This window comes from Balearica regulorum, chromosome 3, assembly GCF_011004875.1.
Source record: "Balearica regulorum gibbericeps isolate bBalReg1 chromosome 3, bBalReg1.pri, whole genome shotgun sequence".
Classification (NCBI taxonomy): Eukaryota; Metazoa; Chordata; class Aves; order Gruiformes; family Gruidae; genus Balearica; species Balearica regulorum.
In genome coordinates, this window is record NC_046186.1 from 84,202,696 (window position 1) to 84,220,906 (window position 18,211).

The 18,211-nt window shown below is 37.7% G+C and overlaps 1 protein-coding gene across 7 annotated transcripts in view; it reads left to right on the top strand.

Moving 5' to 3' along the window:
- RYR2 (ryanodine receptor 2) overlaps positions 1 to 18,211 on the top strand; it is a 429,918-nt gene that overhangs the window by 167,611 nt on the left and 244,096 nt on the right. For all 7 annotated transcript variants that reach the window (XM_075748765.1, XM_075748768.1, XM_075748767.1 and 4 more), the window contains 4 exons: positions 4,265 to 4,339; positions 5,091 to 5,169; positions 6,284 to 6,396; positions 17,358 to 17,457. In XM_075748765.1, coding sequence (XP_075604880.1) covers positions 4,265 to 4,339; positions 5,091 to 5,169; positions 6,284 to 6,396; positions 17,358 to 17,457 — 367 coding nt within the window. The remainder of the gene's footprint in view (positions 1 to 4,264; positions 4,340 to 5,090; positions 5,170 to 6,283; positions 6,397 to 17,357; positions 17,458 to 18,211) is intronic.

Genomic DNA, 18,211 nt, shown 5'->3' on the forward strand with positions numbered 1-18,211 from the left:
TGTCTTTCTCTGGTACCTCCCTGAAGCTCATGGCTCTTTCCCTTTTCATACATTTGGAGATTGTGTAGACCTGTGAAGAAAAGTCAGCAGAGACATATCAGCATTTGCCTGCAGTAGAGTACTCATTGGTCTAAGAAATGTTTTCTCTAGTAGAAATAAGGCTGTTCTCTTGAAAAGAATGTAAAGGTAATGGTTATTTGACTCAAAAATCTCTTTGGATGCCACAGGGTATTCACTAGTCTCTCAAAATTCTCATAGTAAGTGATGTTCCCAGAAGCACAAATGGCTCCAAAACACTTGTTCAGTGTCACCAGGATTAATTTCCTGCAGATTCTTATGTTTGGCCACGAGTGTAGCAATGCAGCCGTAGTGCTGTAAGTGCTACTGTGTGAATTAACGTCAATGAAATACCTGTTTTAATCTGTCAGGTGATTGCATGTCTGTACATATGGCAGTTGTCTGTATACAAAGTTATACAGATATAAAGGGTTTGTTTTGTTGTGTATAACATATCTCACTGCAGGATTGGTATTCACAGTAAAATACATAAATTTTTGTTAAATCTAATTATAAATATTTCATGTTATGCTGCTTCCATCATTTGCACATTTTACTAGACAGGTTGTAGGTTGTAATTTTTAAGTTCTTTTTGGTATTTTAATTCTATTTCTATTAGGAAAACAAGGAAGAGAAATATTTCCCAATTTTAACTTATTTTCCTTCTTTATTTTTGTTTCAAGGTAACACTCTTTACATCACATTAAGCAACTCAGATCTTACTAGTGTATTCTCATTGCCTGGTCTAACAATGCATTGAACTTGAAAGCTGTTTATATATTTTGAATGCTAATTTCTTCAGCTGTAATTGTTGTTGTTGTATTCTAAATTGCCTTTGCTTCAGCAATGGCTTTTGGATAATGAGATGACTCCAAATTAATCTTGTAGTCCAGCTGCAGAAATATTAAAGTAGAGATGGGCAGTTTATATGAAGTTTTTACAAGCACTGTGAATTTGCCCGATATGCTTTCAATCTCAATTTATTGACTGTAGAGTTTACCAGGCCTGAAGGCTTTCCAAGTCATATTCTAAATCCCAAGTTCTTGAAGGATAAGATGAGGAGAAGAGTTTTGCATTCATATAGTTGATACTCCTGCATGGCATAGTTTGTAGAACTTCAATGGATAAATTGTTTGAACACAAATGTATTTTTCTCCAGCCTGGTTTTGTTCCGGGAGTGTATTGTCCAACTTAGAAATGACTCTGAAAGTTGGAAATTAAAAACATAAAGCAAATAATACTCATGATAAATAATGTGTTTGTCAGAAACTTGTTTGCATTATAATGCCGTTCATATATTTGTGCAAAAGTCTGTGGGCATTAAAGATTGAATTAGTCAGGATTGTGGCTTCCACAGAAGTCTTAATTGCAGTGTCTTCTAAAATATTATTATTTGAATATTACTAGACACTTGGTAAAACTTCAGTGTCACACCTTATCTTGGAATGTTGCATCTTTGCCATAGAAGTCCAGTTGTTAACTGTTAAATTTATATTTATTAACACATGGAAAATAGACAGTTCTCTGCAGCAGCCCAGGAAGGAATGGATTATTTAGAAAATCAAAGATGCTTTCAGTAGACAATCATAGCTCAACAGCTACTTACTATGCAGTTTCTGGCATAAAGATAAATGCTCAGTATTTAGTTATGAAATGAGCCTTTAAAATATGAAATGAACTTATAGGTATGTACATAGCTGGGAAGGCAGGCTCCACAATGGAAAGCAGTTTCATAGTACCAGTGTTCTCTTTCAGTCGCTCCTGTATTTCATCTTTTCACTTTCCCTCCATATGAATGACTTGATTATAACTGCTTCTCAGAAACCTTTGAGTGGAAAATGATTGAAATGTGTTTTGCAATTCTGTTTTCTGTCTAAGAAACAAAACCAGCAAACTTGCTTGTATTTTTTTAATGGGCAAAATAATTTGGTTAAAAAGAATTACTTTAGTTCTCTTGGGAAAAATGACCTGAAAAAACCACTCCTCCATTTTTCACAAAAGTGATTGAATTTTTTTTTGAGCCAACCTTTCTCCTCTTCAGCTACAAATGGGCATTTAACAAAAGACATGCTAGACAGACAAATCAATATGGCGAAAACAAGGCAAGCTAATGTAGCCTTGATTTTTTTTGTTGTTGTTGTTGATCACACTATTCCTCTCATCTTTTGTACAACAGACAATTTAATCTATGTGTCAGAAGTCAAATTTATGGCTAGTAATACAGAATAATTTTGTTAAAAGTATCAGTGGCATTTCAGGCTTATGTTCATATTAGTGACTTGGTTGGTTGGGTAGCTATGCCTGCTGTTGATAAAGCTTCTGGGCAAACCTGAAATGTTGGTAAGGCAGTATGATCACAGCAATTTTACCCCTCTTCCTTAATGTGATGTGTGGCAGCCATTCAGCATTCACCTTTGGTACAGTGGGCCTGACATTATCAAATGTCTCGTTCTTTCCTTGTGCCTTTGGAAAAAGTGGTAGTAGCAATGGTAGTTCAAAGCTAAATCTTCATGTCTTACTGTCAAGACGGTGTCTGTGACAAAGACCGTGACTTTTATTCTTTCTTAATAAAAGTTCTTGTCATTCAGTCTTCCAGAGAGATTATTGAATGTGCCTCCCTGCATTTTGACTGCTACAGTTTGTTGAAAGTCAAAATATACCTTGTGTCCATCAAGATGCTCTCTTCTCAATAAAGATAAAAGCCATCAATTCCTGACAGTTTCTTAAAAGTGCTAAAATTATTATTTTTTGCAGTGCTTCCTTTTTCACTCTCTATTCCTCTTTTTTTTTCTTTCCTTGACCAAGTTACTCAAAGATCAAAAAATATTATGCTAATGGGTAAAAGATAAAGAAGGACAACCAGTAAACGTGGAAGGGAAATAATTGTGTGTTGTCACCATAGCCATTCAGTTAAATTGATCTTCAGCACTGAAATGAAGCTGCCAGAGAGATAACATAGTATGATTGTTTCCAGTTTATTCTGTAATGAATCTGATGCTCCAGTCAAACAGAAGGTCAGTCTACTGTGATAAAAGAAAGGGTATAAATGCTGTATATAAGAAATTAAATTAGGAGTCCTATATGAAAGAATACTGCTACTTATGGAGTTGTCACATTTATAGACTCAAAAAATATGTATTTATCGGTATTGCTTGAAGAGCGTGAAGTGCATAATGTTATGTGAGATGTTCTGTCAGAAGAATATGTACTTACGCTCTTGACAGTGTCTCTGCTCCTTACCAATGTCAGTCAGCTGCATCTCAGTCTAAGGAATTCAGAAATCTTCAGCAGAAGTTGAAAGGTTGCTCATGCTTTAACAAGATTTATTTATTCTTTCACGAGTGGTTAAACATTATAGATAAATAGAAACTGTAATGAAACTATTGTGGAAAAAAAATGGTTGCACTTTCTTGGGATAAAAGTGAATTTTATTACTTTAATTTTCTTTCACTCAAGATTTATGCTGCATTCCTCAAGAGGAACACTTACTTGTGCATGATTTCTGAATCAAAGCCTGTTGAGTTAGCTTGGATGTCTTTGAGCACTTACCTGGCAGATAAAGAATTCTGTCTGCTAGTTTTTTAAACACTGTGGGCCAAGTGGTCTGGAGGTTGATGATCTTCAATGTGGTTGATCTATCATTAATACTTTCTGGTTAAACAGGGATGATACTCCAGAAGCTCCCTCTGCATACCTTCTATATTGAAAAGTATATTGTTTGAAGGGAAAAATGGGTAAACGTGGAGAGATTTCACAATGCATAAGAGTGTAGAGGGTAGTGTGACGCACGTCAAAGCTGCTCCTCTCTAGAGGCCACCTGCTTTCAGCCCAAGGAAGAAGGATTCAAACTTCTGGAATATATTTTATACCAAATTGGTGATGGTACAAAGTACACTCTTTTCCCTTATCAGTGAATTGAGTACTTCTAATAGGAAAAAGTCAGTAGCTTCTAGGTTCGCCTGTTCAAATGCTACCTTAGATCTGCCCTCAGTACTTACAAGGTCAATATATTAAGAGCCAATCAAAACTAAAGAGAACACATTCATAAAACTATCTTCCTGAGCATTTTATCAAGAAATAGACTTCTTTGTTGCAGGGCAAACACAGATTGTCCAGACATTGATGAGGATTTCTTTTTCTATTTTCTTTCTCAAAGGGTGTGATTTTATTACAACATACCAGTATATCACTTCTCTTTATCTTTCAGTCCGCACAGGGTGGCGGTCATCGAACGCTACTCTATGGCCATGCAATCCTGCTGCGCCATTCCTACAGCGGCATGGTATGTAACAGGAGTTGATAACAGCAATGATTTATTTTTTGTATGAAAGTTATGTTTGAAAGTTCCCAGACTACTGCCATTTATTGGTATCTGGAGAATTATTTGCATCAAAGAGGCATTTTACCCATGGTTAATGGAAACCTTTGTGAAGGGTAGATGCTTGGAAATATGAAACCAAGCCAGTCATATCTGGGTAAGTGCTAAAACTAAGTCTGGCTCCATAGTGATGAGTTCTCTGTTTGTCAGTCTGTTTTGAGTTGGTGATTTCTCATTTCTTTTCCCGTGGATATTGCATATTGCATAAGCTGCGACTGAATCCACAGCTGGCATCTGGCTGGCAACCTGAACATATGTTGGAGTCTGAGTGGAAAAGGAAATTCCTTCTTGCACGTATTTTGGACAGAAGCCTCACTCTTCAATTCCCTGATGGATTATACGGGTTCCAAACTCCTTAACTACAAGTGAGGCTTCGTGGAGCTGAACTTCGATGCAACCAGCTCCTTTGTTTCCCCTCTCACTATTCCCGTCTCAGTGGAAAGATAACCTGGATAGACTGAGAGGTTATTTTAGAATGTATACCTTTGTCAAGTCTCTTTGAGTGCCATTCATTTTATCAGGCGTATATGTTCTTGATGATAGTAACTAGTGAGGATAATTTGAGAGTGGTTAGTCCTGTGTTAGTAGGTTGATGGCTTTTTATATTTCAGTGATGTGAGCAGAACTAGCAATGCATGCTTTTTTCTTTTGATAGTATCTATGCTGCCTCTCTACATCTCGATCTTCAATGGATAAGCTGGCATTTGATGTAGGATTGCAAGAGGACACAACAGGTAAACACTAGTTTAAAAGACTACGTAATGAAGAATACTTTCAGTCTAAAAATCAGAACAGAGACCTATAAATACATAAAAATCATAAAAATTAAGACTATTGTAAGGACTGAAGAAACAAAGTTTAATATTTCTGTGTTTTACACATTCAGTATCTTATCTCTATATTTTTCTAATAGATTATGTAGTTTCTTTTCTATGAGATATAACCATGTATATTGATATTTCAATATAAATTTACAATATTGAATATAAGTAAAGGAATATTCCCAAGTTGCTATGCCTGTATAAGTTTTCTGCTGAAAATTTTTAAAACTTGTATTATTTTAAATAAAGATTCCATTAAAGTTTTAGAACTGCTAGTGACTTGAATTGATTTGTATTTTTTAGACTGATACAGCTTCTTACAATGCCATCAGTTTAGTGTAATTGTTTAATTAGAAATAATAACTTTGCTTGTTTTTAATAAAAGCAACAATTGAACAGTTCCAAGATGAAAGAGATTTTTTTCTGAAAAGCATGGTTTTCGTTCAAGAAGTGTATCTGAAGGCAAGGTTTATCATTAGAACAAAATTTGTGACTTTAACACTTACAAATATTCTGGGGAATTAGAGACACTAACAGTCAGTAGAAGTGGAAGAACGTAATTTATTTTGGATTTATGAGATCTTTTAAATATTATTTTAAGCAATATTGTAGATGCTTATTTTTATTACCCTTAGTGATGAGTTGCTCCGCTTCTTTGTCCTAATTCTTGGTGGAATATTCTTCGATGTCTTTCCCAGAATGTGGAACAAAGGTGACAGGGAAGCCGTTTAGCAAAAGGAGCCTGGACCAGGTTGCCTAAAGAGCACAGAGAGCCGTATCCTTACTCAACGCTGGAATGACTGTTTCAGAGTTCTTGCTCACTTCTGCATGTGTATTATTTCCAGCTGAGTTTCTGACAAGGTGGTGCAGGAATGATATTAGTTATTGAAAACACATGGACAATTGGTTTACCCAACTGAAAACTGGGTCAGAACGTTAGGATTGAGATAAATGTGAAAATAATAGCAATAATGTCAGGCATTGTCTTTCTAATTTCTTTCTCTGCTATTTCTCAATAATGACATAGGTGAGGCATGCTGGTGGACTATCCATCCTGCTTCAAAGCAACGATCAGAAGGAGAAAAAGTGCGTGTTGGAGATGATCTTATTTTAGTCAGTGTCTCTTCAGAAAGATATTTGGTAAGTTCTGTAAGAATATCTGCATGGTGCTTCCTCTACAGAAAAAACACTTATTAAAAGTATTATACTAAAGTCTGGTTTACATTTCCACCTCCAAAAAAGTATAGCTTAAGGTGTTTAAATTTATATTTGATACCATTTTGCAAACCAAGACACTGAAAGTCTGGAAAGTGTGACATTGAAATGTGACTGATCCGATTTGTGTTCATTTCAATAATAGAAGTTGGAAAATTTACTAATGAAGAAAAAAAACAAATATAGAAAAAAGAAATCTGTCCAAATTCCATAATTGAGGTGTTTAGAGTCTCTATGAATGTTCAGAGGTTAACAGCACTATCATATATGAATTAAAACTTTATACCAAAATTTTGGAATGTTAATTTAGGTATGTAGCATTTTGTGGGCTTTAAAAGGTCCATATTTTCTTAGGATTAGGTACAGTGTATTGTAGATACAGCTACTGACATGTCATAATGAAATAAAATACTGCATTGGGTTTGCGTGGCAAGGTTTTGGTAGCAGGGGGGGCTACCGGGGTGGCTTCTGTGAGAAGCTGCTAGAAGCTTCCCCTGTGTCTGATAGAGCCAACACCAGCCGGCTCCGAGACGGACCCGCCGCTGGCCAAGGCCAAGCCAATCAGCGCCTCTGTGATGATAACATATTTAAGAAAGAGAAAAACAGTTAGAGAGCGCTTTTGCAGCCGGAGAGAGGAGTGAGAAGATGTAAGAAACTCTGCAGACACCAAGGTCAGTGAAGAAGGAGGGGGAGGAGGTGCTCCAGGTGCCGGAGCAGAGATCCTCCTGCAGCCCGTGGTGAAGACCATGGTGAGGCAGGCTGTCCCCCTGCAGCCCATGGAGGAAGGATGAGGGGGTGTAGAGATTCAACCTGTGGAGGACCCCATGCCGGAGCAGGTGGAGGCACCCGCAGGAAGCTGTGGCCCTGTGGGAAGCCTGTGCTGGAGCAAGCTCCTGGCAGGACCTGTGGATCCGTGGAGAGAGGAGCCCACGCCAGAGCAGGTTTGCTGACAGGACTTGTGACCCTGTGGCGGACCCACGCTGGAGCAGTTTGCTCCTGAAGGTCTGCACCCCGTGGGAGAGACTCACGTTGGAGCAGTTCGTGAAGGACTGTAGCCCGTGGGAGAGACTCACATTGGAGAAGTTAGTGAAGGACTGTCTCCTGTGAGAGGGACTCCATGCTGGAGCAGGGGAACGATGAGAGGAGTCCTCCCCCTGAGGATGAAGAAGTGGCAGAAACAACGTGTGATGACTGACATTCCCCGTCCCCCTGTGCTGCTGGGGGGGGGGCGGAGGTTGAAGCCGGGAGTGAAGTTGAGCCCGGGAAGATGGGAGGGGTGGGGGGAGGTGTTTTAAGATTTGATTTTATTTCTCACTCCTCTACTCTGTTTTGCTTAGTAATAAATTAGATGAATTCCCTCTCTAAGTTCGGTCTGTTTTGCTCATGATGATAATTAGTGAGTGATCTCTCCCTGTCCTTATCTCGACCCACAAGCTTTTCGTTGCACCTTTTCTCCCCTGTCTAGTGAAGGAGGGGAGTGATAGAGTGGCTCTGGTGGGCACCTGGCCCCCAGCCAGGGTCAACCCACCACAAATACTTAACAATTAAATATAAATGAAGTATTTAAAAACTTTCTGTGATAGCTGCTTTTTCTCACTGGTTTAAATAACTTTCTTCCTCATCAAAGTATCTCCCATTTATTCTGAAATGAAAATTTTCAACACTTAAGATGAATTTCTTTTTGTATTCTTGGTGTTGCAAGCACGTGAACTGTTCTGTCTGGAAAAAAAAAAGATGAAAATAATAAGAAAATCCGTCTGCTGGAAGCTTCTGTAAAATCAGCCCCAGTGATTTGGCAAATGTAGCTACAACTAAAAAAGGGATCTTTAAAGAGGAAGTGGTTTTACCTTTGTCACGAGGACTGTCTCAGATCTGCATATAACATTAAACTTTATTCTGTATTATTCACTTTTTTAAATGCTATGAAACATTTATATCTGAAAGTTTTTACAATATTTAGAAAAAGAAGTGAAGAGTTTAGTAAGATTTTAAAAATGTATTCTTTTTCTTTTTGATAAAATCAAAAATGTTCTCCTTTCTTTTGGAAACACATAGAAAAATGAGAATATAATTATTAGAATGTAATTGTAACTTGTAATTAGAAGCTCAGTAACTCTTTTAATGAGTCATTTTTTGTAAGTAGACATTCTGACAACTTTCCGGTAATGTTACATTTTAAAATTATTTTTCATAACTACTTTTAGGAGAATTGTAATTAGACTTACTGAAAAAGCAACTTATTGTGGACAAAATTAATGAGAAATCTAATTCATGAAAAGGTTTTATTTAAAGACATTGAATTTCTTTGAAATTCATTGAATTGCCAAATTGGGTGGCTGAAGTTGCATTTTTCTCCAAATTGTGTCTTTGTGTAGGTATATGCCTGAACTCATTCTTTCTGCCCTCCAATTAGTAAATCAGCTCAGCCTTTTCTGTTATTTAGGATTTGTGCCTCAACTGTTGATTCTCCAGGCTGTCATATGTACTTTTATACAGCAAGAGACATGATGCTGAATGCAGAGACTGATTTCCCTCAACACGTGGTGTTAATGCGGATACTGCATCTTCCATACAAAATATCAGTATACTAAAAATAAATTATATTTTCAGTGTAGAAAGAAATGGCATAAATCTATGTTCTTGATATTTTAATCTCTATATTATAATCTTAAAATGGTTTAGAGCTAGATTTTAATGAATAGTTATTAAACCTATTTCAGTTATTTAGCTCTGGTTTGGTAGTAAGAAAGAACAAGGATTCAGCAAATGAATTTTGCTCTTATATGCACTCCCCCCCACATTTTTGTGAACAGATGTTTTTCTAGACTAAATTAAGAGCTGGTGAACTACGTAGGTTCACAATCATAAAAATATTTGTGGTTTTGCTACCTACTCAATAGTTGTATTAGCCCTGTAAGTAAATCAATGATACTTTTATGAAAATTCAAACAGTTGATAAAGACTGAATTAGCCCGTCAGCGGTAAGTCAATATTTTTCATGAAAGCTGTCTCTCCATCTTAAATTGTTAGTCTTAATCCATTTGGCCATCTACAAAATAACTTCAAAGGATGTACTTTTGAAATTAATCACAGTATTTTCATTTTGAGTGCAGTGTCATGTTATAGCCCCTATTTTCTACAACACTTAAAGGGATATAGCAACCGATACCTTTTACAATAGTTAGGACTCTGGAGAGATGAAGTTATTTTTATGAATCCACTTGGATAGTGAGACCAAAGCTCTACTGAATCCAGTCGAGGAACAGTTTTTCTAAGGGCAAGGAGTTCCTCAGATCCTGTGACAGATAGTGACAGGATGCTAAGAGTTAGGTTTATGTATATTGTGTACTTACTGTTGAAACTTTAGGGAATGGTAAGTTTTCTGTCAGACGTTCTATGCCTATATGCTGTTAGAATAGGGTTGGAACATCACCTTTTTATATTGCAGTATTGTACTATGTTTTCAGGTAACTTGCTAATTGTCTCCAAATTGAGACAAACAGGTTAACAATCCTGGGGCAAAGATGTGTATATAAAAATAACAGATGAACAGAGTTCATTCATAGGGCAGGGCTTTTTCAAAATGTAGTCAGAATTTAGTTTAATTTGTATAATACAAGGGGAGAGCAGAACTACGTCAGTGTCACAGGTTAGCCTTCCATGGTCTGACTGCAGCTTAATTATTTCATTTTTTTTCACATTGACTTTGTGACTTTATGATCTCAGTCAGCAGATTGTTTAGACCTAATTTGTTTGGCAACCACTATTAAAACATTAAGAAAATATTAGGACTTTCCTATAGTTCACCTTCCCTGCTTTCTGTCAAAAAAAGGTTTTGAGACAATTGACCATTTTTTTTGCCCCGAGGAGTCATCTTTTTAATTGCAGTGAACAAGTGCTAAACTGATAGGAAGACTAGTGTTAAAATAGTAGGCTAAAGGTCCAGAGATGTGTATTGTGGCTGTTTGTTGACTCACAGCAATGACCCTGGGCAGGTCATTCAGATGCTCTGACTTTCATTATCCCTACCTATACAGTGGGATTTTGTACGCTTATTTTTCTGTGTAGCATTTCTCAAGAAAAGCCCTTACGTAAGTACTTGTGGCATTGCATAATATGTGAGCTGTGTTATTGCCAGATCCTTCAGAGGGGAAACTTGGCTCTGCTGAACCCTCTTAGCATAGAGCAAAAAGATATTCTGCTATAAATATTGCTGCTGTTTAAGTTCAAGCCAGAGTTGCTCTGTTTCCTTTCTTGAGGCAGTGCAGGCTGATGAACAGACGTAATATTTCCAACATGTTTCCCCATCTCCTGTACATTAGCGTGTACCCCTGTACTGAGGTTTGCCTATGCCTAATGTTAATTATAGACCATGGTTACTTTCAAAATTGCCAATTCTCAATAGTTTAGAAATTCAATTAATTTAAATTTCTTTCAAATTCATGAAGCCTCTGGGTAGCTTAGTCTTTTAAACATAATTCAAGAAAAATTCCTTAGACATGAAGTTGAAATATAAAATACATAATGAAGAGAAAAGTGAAAATTAGTATCAATGAAGTCAGTATTATTTGGGCTAAGCAGTCAGGAAAGAGCAAAAAAAACCCCAAACATCTTTGAATCTACAGTGCAGAGATTTCAGTATAATGCAACAATACGTAGTTGCTGTCCTGACTGTAATGCTAATCTGCAGCTGCATTATGCAAATCTGTGAACAAGCCTTGAGGTTTACCTCTGTGACTTAAATGAGCTTTTTATTTTTTTTTATTTTTTTCCCCTCCAATACTGGAAACTAATATGAAACTAACTGAAACTTTCCTTTGAAGTGTAAGCTTTTCCTGGAAATTTTTTATCATGGTTAATTGATGACAGAGTTCCCTTTCAAAAATAATATCGTCCAAATTAGATCAAATTATTTGAAAGGTTGATCTGATATCTGTCATTTGTCCTGAACAGAAGGACAGGATTCTGAGTATTGGAAAGGCACTCCCTCTGCATCTTCTTGCATCAAATACATTGTTTATTTTCGGCTCTTAGTTTTAATTCTCTTATTTATTATTAAATACTTGGGACAGCTTCTAAATATTGGTAGCATTTATTGGTGCAATAGTACCAGAGAATACAGCAGTGTGTGATTTAATTTTATTTTTAATAGTAAAAAAGTTTTTTCTTAAAAATAATTTGAATCTACATAAACAAGCCTGAAATTAGTGGAACGAAGTAGTGTTGAGCTGCTCTGTTACACTGATCATAATGTGGTTTCCACAGAGTCTTTATACAGTTTGAAATGTTATTGTGGAGGCTGGTAGATCTTCCTGATAATTAGGGTTGTTAAGCTGCTCTGCCTTATAAAATGTTGCTTCCAAGTACTTATAATCAAGTGATTGTAATGTAAAAAATTACTTATTAGAAATAGTAGCATCTATTTCTGGTTTTTGGTTTTTTTATCAGTCTGAGATGATTTTTTTTTTTTTAGTTCATCAACAAGAGGTCAGATGTCACCGAGCTTGAAGACAGGGAATTAAAAAATAATTTCCCATCATTAAGAAAGTTAATCTCATTTTCTTGAAAATGTTGAGCATCCTATGCTTTATAACAAACAAAGGAAATTCAAAGGGGTGGCCTTGGTATCATGCCCAGGGAAGATGTTTTAAATTTTCTTTTAGTAGCTAAAATTCTGATGACTTTGTCTATTTTGTATAAGCTAGACCTCTTACACCTCCTGTGTGTTCGTGAACTCCCTCTACACCGAATAATTAAATACAGCCCAACCCTGGTGGAACCAGGTATTCCTTGTAATGGGTGGCTCAAGGCAGGGATGAAGTCAGGCACTGTATTGACAGCTGATAACTCTGTGTTTTATGTGCTGCCAGTGATCTGCTGTCATTGAAGATATGTGGAGGAGGAAGCTATGAGAAAGTCAAAGGAACAAAAGGCAGGTGATGTAGCAGGGACAGGAGCCTGGGACTGAAGTGAGAAGGAGGGAAACTGAGTGGGACTTGATGACTGGCTGAAAAGATTGGCACCTGAAGGCAGGAAGGCAGTAAGGGACTGACAAATCATCTGGGACAAGAGGCTGGTGACAAGGGGGGGCGTGGGTACCTGCTGGTTAAAGTTGTGTTAGAAATTTGGGGCAGAAAACCTGTGCTGTTTTGGCAGGGAGAATTGATAGAAGAACCAGTAGAGTGAGACTGGGAATGAAGGACAACAAGAGGGATCTGTAGAGGAGAAGTGGGCTGGCTGGGGAGAACCAAACTGCTGGACAAAGATCCAGAGAGGGCAAAGTCTGGGGCCAAGAAATGAGAAAAGAATTGAGGGGGAGGAGTTGTGGTCTTCCAGTGTTCCTGGAAAGAAGTCTAATGCTGGCTCACATGGGAAGGAAGAGGCTGAGCAATAAAAAAAAAGCCAAAAGGCCATGCTGAGGCTTTGTAGGTCTGATGGAGAACATTTTGAAGCAGGAGGAGGTCCTAATTCTGGGTCGTAAGGTAGGCTGTAATTGGGTTGCGAAGCTGGATTGGCTAGGTGAGAGATATGGGATTGGGATAAAGATTTGGAGAGGAAAAGAGAGTGGGAGAGGCCGGGAGCAATTAGGCTAGATAACTGCTATTGGCAACTGTCTATGAAACCCATTGTATTAAGGCACAGCAGTCACCCGTGGTATGCTGGCAGCCTGCTTCTGTTAGTGTTTTTGTGTTAGTTTAGGTGGCAGATATCTAAAAAATGGTTTTAAAGTTTCCTTCTCTACCTGTGGTTTGTGTGGGTGTCAGTGTGATTCTGCCTACTGTAACTGTGGGGTTTTTTTGCCCTTTTATTAATATAGGAAAATTACATATAAATTATACCACAAAAATAATTTTCTTAAATTTGAAAAACCATAGGCATTAGAAAATGCATAAAAATATATCAGTGCCATAATTTCTGAAATCTCTTAAATATATACAGTCACACTGGCTTTTCATGGAATGCTATCTCACTGCTGATAAGTTTGATGGATGTGTCAGGGCCAAGTAGCAGAGATGCTGTGGAATGAAGCAACTTTGAAGATCAAATTTCAAGCTGGGAATTGCAGGTGGAAGATTGGTGGTGTGAAGCTTAGCTAATTTTTTTTCCTGAAGAATTAGATTTTGTACCAGAATCTGCTGTGGAATTTGCTGAGCAAATCTTTTATACCAGGCTTGCTTTCAAGAGGTCACTGACTCGTCATCCCTTTCCAGGAATGTTCCTTACCTGAGTTGTGGCTCTGAGGTCTTCTCCTTCTGCTAGAGGTTGAGATCCCAGAGTTGCTCCGTCTTGATACCTGCAACTGAGGTGAAAGGAAGATGAACATTAAAATTGCATATAATGCAGTCTACAGTGGGGATTAAACAGGTCCTTGTCACCTCACCTTGGGCATCCTAGATTAATGAAAATTTTTTAGTGTAATCTACGTACCTCCACTCCTCATTGGAAAATGGGCTATATTGCTACTCCTCTGGGGTTTTCAGAAAATGAATTCATTAATATTTGTTGTGTTCTGTAAAATGCTGTAATTGTTGGTAGCAAGAGAAAAGCCTATGAGGAAATTAATAATTCTTTTTTCAAAGCTTTGAAGAGTTGGCTATATTGAATAAAGCATGAGGCTGCAGACTGAAGATCGAGGAGAAAACAAAGCACTGAGCAGCAGTTCATGAAGTGAGCTCCTTTATCCTGTATACACAATGAGGCAGCACTTCTGGAAAAAGTTGTACAGGATCATGCGATTGGAGACTGTAATATGATGCATTCACTAGAAGCCATTCTTTTTCCATAGGCTACTTTGTTTGACATTTCCTAACTTTTGATGCTTGCCTCTAAAATTAATATTTTGTTAATGAAAGCACTTGTGTCTAATCATACCAAATGATTATCGTTTGGAAGCATAGTAGCTGATGTGCTTCAGGCTTTTTGTGGTTATAGCACAGAAGGAAAACTAGTATAAAGAGAGGGAATGCAGACTACCCCCATCTACCTTCTGTGGGATCTTTATGCTGTCCTGCCATGCCTCTGCACTTACCTGCTGCCAGCTATGGGATGGTGGACTAGATGATTCTTGATGGCTGAGTAGCAATGGTAATTTCTGTCTATCTGTGAGTTTTAGCTACTGCTCTCCCTTTGCTGATGGTATATTTATCCTGAGTGGAGGGGCTGGAATTGGTTAGTATAGTGCTGGCAATTCTCTTTATCAATAGAAAAAAAATCTCTTTGCTTGTGGATTTGCTGGCCAACTATTTAAGCCGCTTCAGAGAAATGCACCGGAAAATAAACTTTCTTTATTATTTTTCTTTTACTATTCTCGCTATTTGGAATGGCACAAGTTTGAAGGTAGAGACATCGTAACGTAAAGTGCAGATAGAAATAGATACTGCTAGATGAGGTGTCGGCTTCGACACACCTTAGCCAAGAGTAAACCTGAAGCAAAAGTTTTCCTTTCTTTATGTTTTTTCTCTTTGCACACATGCATGTTTTTGAGAACAGAAGCTTTGATGCACACTGACTGTGAAATTTAAAATACATCCTCTAGTTATTTAAGGGTATTGTAAATGCAGCTATGCTGCTGCAATCACTACTGAAGGGTTCTTGTGGAAATTACCATCTGATTCCTAAGCTCTCCAGTGAGCTTGAATACACTGTGTTCTTCTTGAAGACCTAGGAACAGAAATGTGATTGTGTTACTTTTCTGCAGAGCAGTAGAGTTTATAATGTGAAGGTAAGTTCAGTTGGGAAACCTGTAGTATTCTGGGAGATTTCAGTCTTGCAGCTTCTCCTTGAGAAACTGCCTGTAGACTGTAGTGTTAACCTGTATTCATAAAATACCACAATTTAATTCTGAAAAGTGACTAAAAACCCATGGCAGGTTAAATGCTCGTTTAGGAGATTATTAGTCTATTAGTAGGGAAAACAAATGTAGCTTTTTGGTTGAGCCTGGACACCAGTGCAGAAAAGATAATATCTGGCTGAGACAGAAGGCTAAAGGACCTGCCTGTAATGGTGAAGACCCATACCAGGATTGGAATATGCAGCAGGATTCCTGAACCCAACATATTTCTGCTTTGCAAATGTTGTTACTGCATACCTGAAAGACATGTGCTATGCATGTGGTCCTTGTCGATGATGACAACCTGCTACTTCTGCCAGATGCTCTGTTATGCCAGCTGACAAAGATCTGTGTAATAGGTATGGAGGCTGTTCAACATCAGTGTGGGAGTCATGTCTGCATCCTGGACATTGAGTTATGGAATTTGTTTCATTTTGATAGATATATTGTGCTGAAAGTACAAAACCAAGCAGATAAGCTCCAAATAAGTTATAGACAGGTAGCAGATTGCTTTAAAACAACATTGAGATTGTAAAATATAGCACTGCAAAGTTAGGCAATGCCAGGATTAAGACTGGCATCTCTAATCTGTTGGGGATTTTTTCCTATGCATTTTACATAATTGAATCCTTGAATATCCATTGACAGGGTACTTTCCCTACGTGGTCAAAGCTTCATTTTATTGTTTGCTATGGATGGTTCCAGGGGATGAACACCATAGCTTATGGAATTGTAAATGTCAGGACCCCTGCCTTCAATTGTAAATTGAAGGATGCAGGGTGCAGGAAGCAATCTAGGGAAGTGAAGGAAAGAAGAGAATTCCAGATATATACTCTTGATTTCTCTGCTGTGGTAGTCACGTGTTGTATTAGGTCATTTAAACCATCCTTTCAAAGGTATAATTCTCTGGTGACTCAGCTTGAGACATCTGGGTTATAATCAGAGCTGCAACTGGAGTCAAATGAATGGATAAAAATAACAGGTGCTCTGAAGAGAGATGTCAGCAACATATTTTTGTTCACTGTCCTATCTGTAAAATTGAACGCTAATTCAGTTGATACCATTGTGTGTGAAAATAAGTTCATTAACACGTACAAAGCACAGAGTTACAAGAAGCGTTCTGTTGATGGCAGATCTAAACAACAGAGGAGTTATCCTTTTCCTCTTTTGCTTACCCTGAATGACGTATCTTCATCAAAAAGCAGTATTCCTGCTTCAGTGTACTAGTGGAATTGCTCATTGTCCCTAACTGGAATCTGTGTAGCGATCTCAGAGGAAACCTAACAAAATTAAGGCCCACAGGGCAGGAATGGGACTGGAGATGTGCTGGGGATATTAATCTCTCAGCCTGGTCTGCCATTGACTGAGTTTATGTAAGTGCAGTAAGGGGAAAGTAAGAGGCGAAGCGGTGGTTTGTTCATTGAACCTTCTCCATTGCGTGTGCTGAATGACACTGGTGCAGTGGAAACATGGCTTTTGTGAGATCACTTTCTTTGTGTGTCATTAGCTGTTATGGGAGCCTTCTAAATGAGCTGATGCGCTATTTCTTGTACTCCTGTACAGCTAAAAGATGTGCAGGCAGGAAGACTGAGGAGCTCTGCACATGTCGTTGGGAATCTACCCCCTTCTGACCTCCATTGCCATTGTTGTCTTTTGCATGGTTAATAATTTATCCAGAAGGTGTTAATGTGGGTCACAACATACAGAAACAGAGACCAATACTACTGTATAAACATAGTTACTGTCCAGTAGTTTAAAGTATTGATAAACATTTAATAATCACTTCTTCGGAGTGTTTGCTATGGTCTAAGACCCCAGTCAGCTGACCATTCTGTGCCATTTATGTATGTCTCTTTGAGGTAAGTATGCTGTTCTTACTCTAGCTTTATTTTTAATGTCCCTTGAAGAGTACCCAGGTCTGAGTTTGTGTTTACTTATACAGTCATATACAATTTATGTATGAAAGAAAGAAGAGAATGGTTGATACTATTATTGTATACTGCAATGAGAATTTTAATTAACTCCAAATAAAAGCCTCTCTCTTTCCTGGTTTTAGCATCTCTCTTACGGCAACGGTAGCTTACATGTTGATGCAGCCTTCCAGCAAACGCTCTGGAGTGTAGCACCAATCAGTTCAGGAAGTGAAGTTGCCCAAGGTAAGACTTACTCAAGTTTTAATTATTGAAAGACTGATTGTATTCTAAATGAAATGTCTGAAAAATCAAATTACTCTGCCAAGCGTGGGAGTGGGTTTCTCTTACGTAAATGTTCAATCCAATAAATAAATATACAAATGTTCTGAAAACAGAGGGAAAGTTATACTGAAAGTGACACTGATAGTTTTCTACATAATTTTTTCTAAATACTGAACAGCTCATTCAAATCTCATTTTGCTAAAAATAGGATAACATTAATACATTTTTTTTTTAAAGAGTTTTAGTCCAGGTTTAAAATATTTGAGATTATTCTGATGTATGCAGTCATGATTACATGTTCCTGAGACTGAATAAAAAGTGGGCAAGAGGACTGGAAGCAGGATGTGAAATCCTAGGAGTAAAGACTGGGAATGGTTTTGTGGGGAGCATACGGTTGGGAAGAAAAACAAAAGGAGAGGAAAGACAGAAAGAGACAGGCTAGAACAACTCTCAAAAATGTTTTATTTTATTTAGGAATTAGGGAGGTTCGTGGGGTTTTTTTAATGCAACTTCTGACATGAAAGGACAAGGATACCTGAATTTATGCTGTACTGATTCCACAGAGAAGAAAAACCGTTGTCTTTTTCTGAAAAGTCTGCCTAGTGATTTCTAGTTTCCTACAGAGTAATTGTTTTCAGTTGATACTGTAATAGAACCTTAAGGAGGTTAAGGCTGCAGGTCCTGTCTTTCTTACTCCCTGGGATTTTTGGGTACT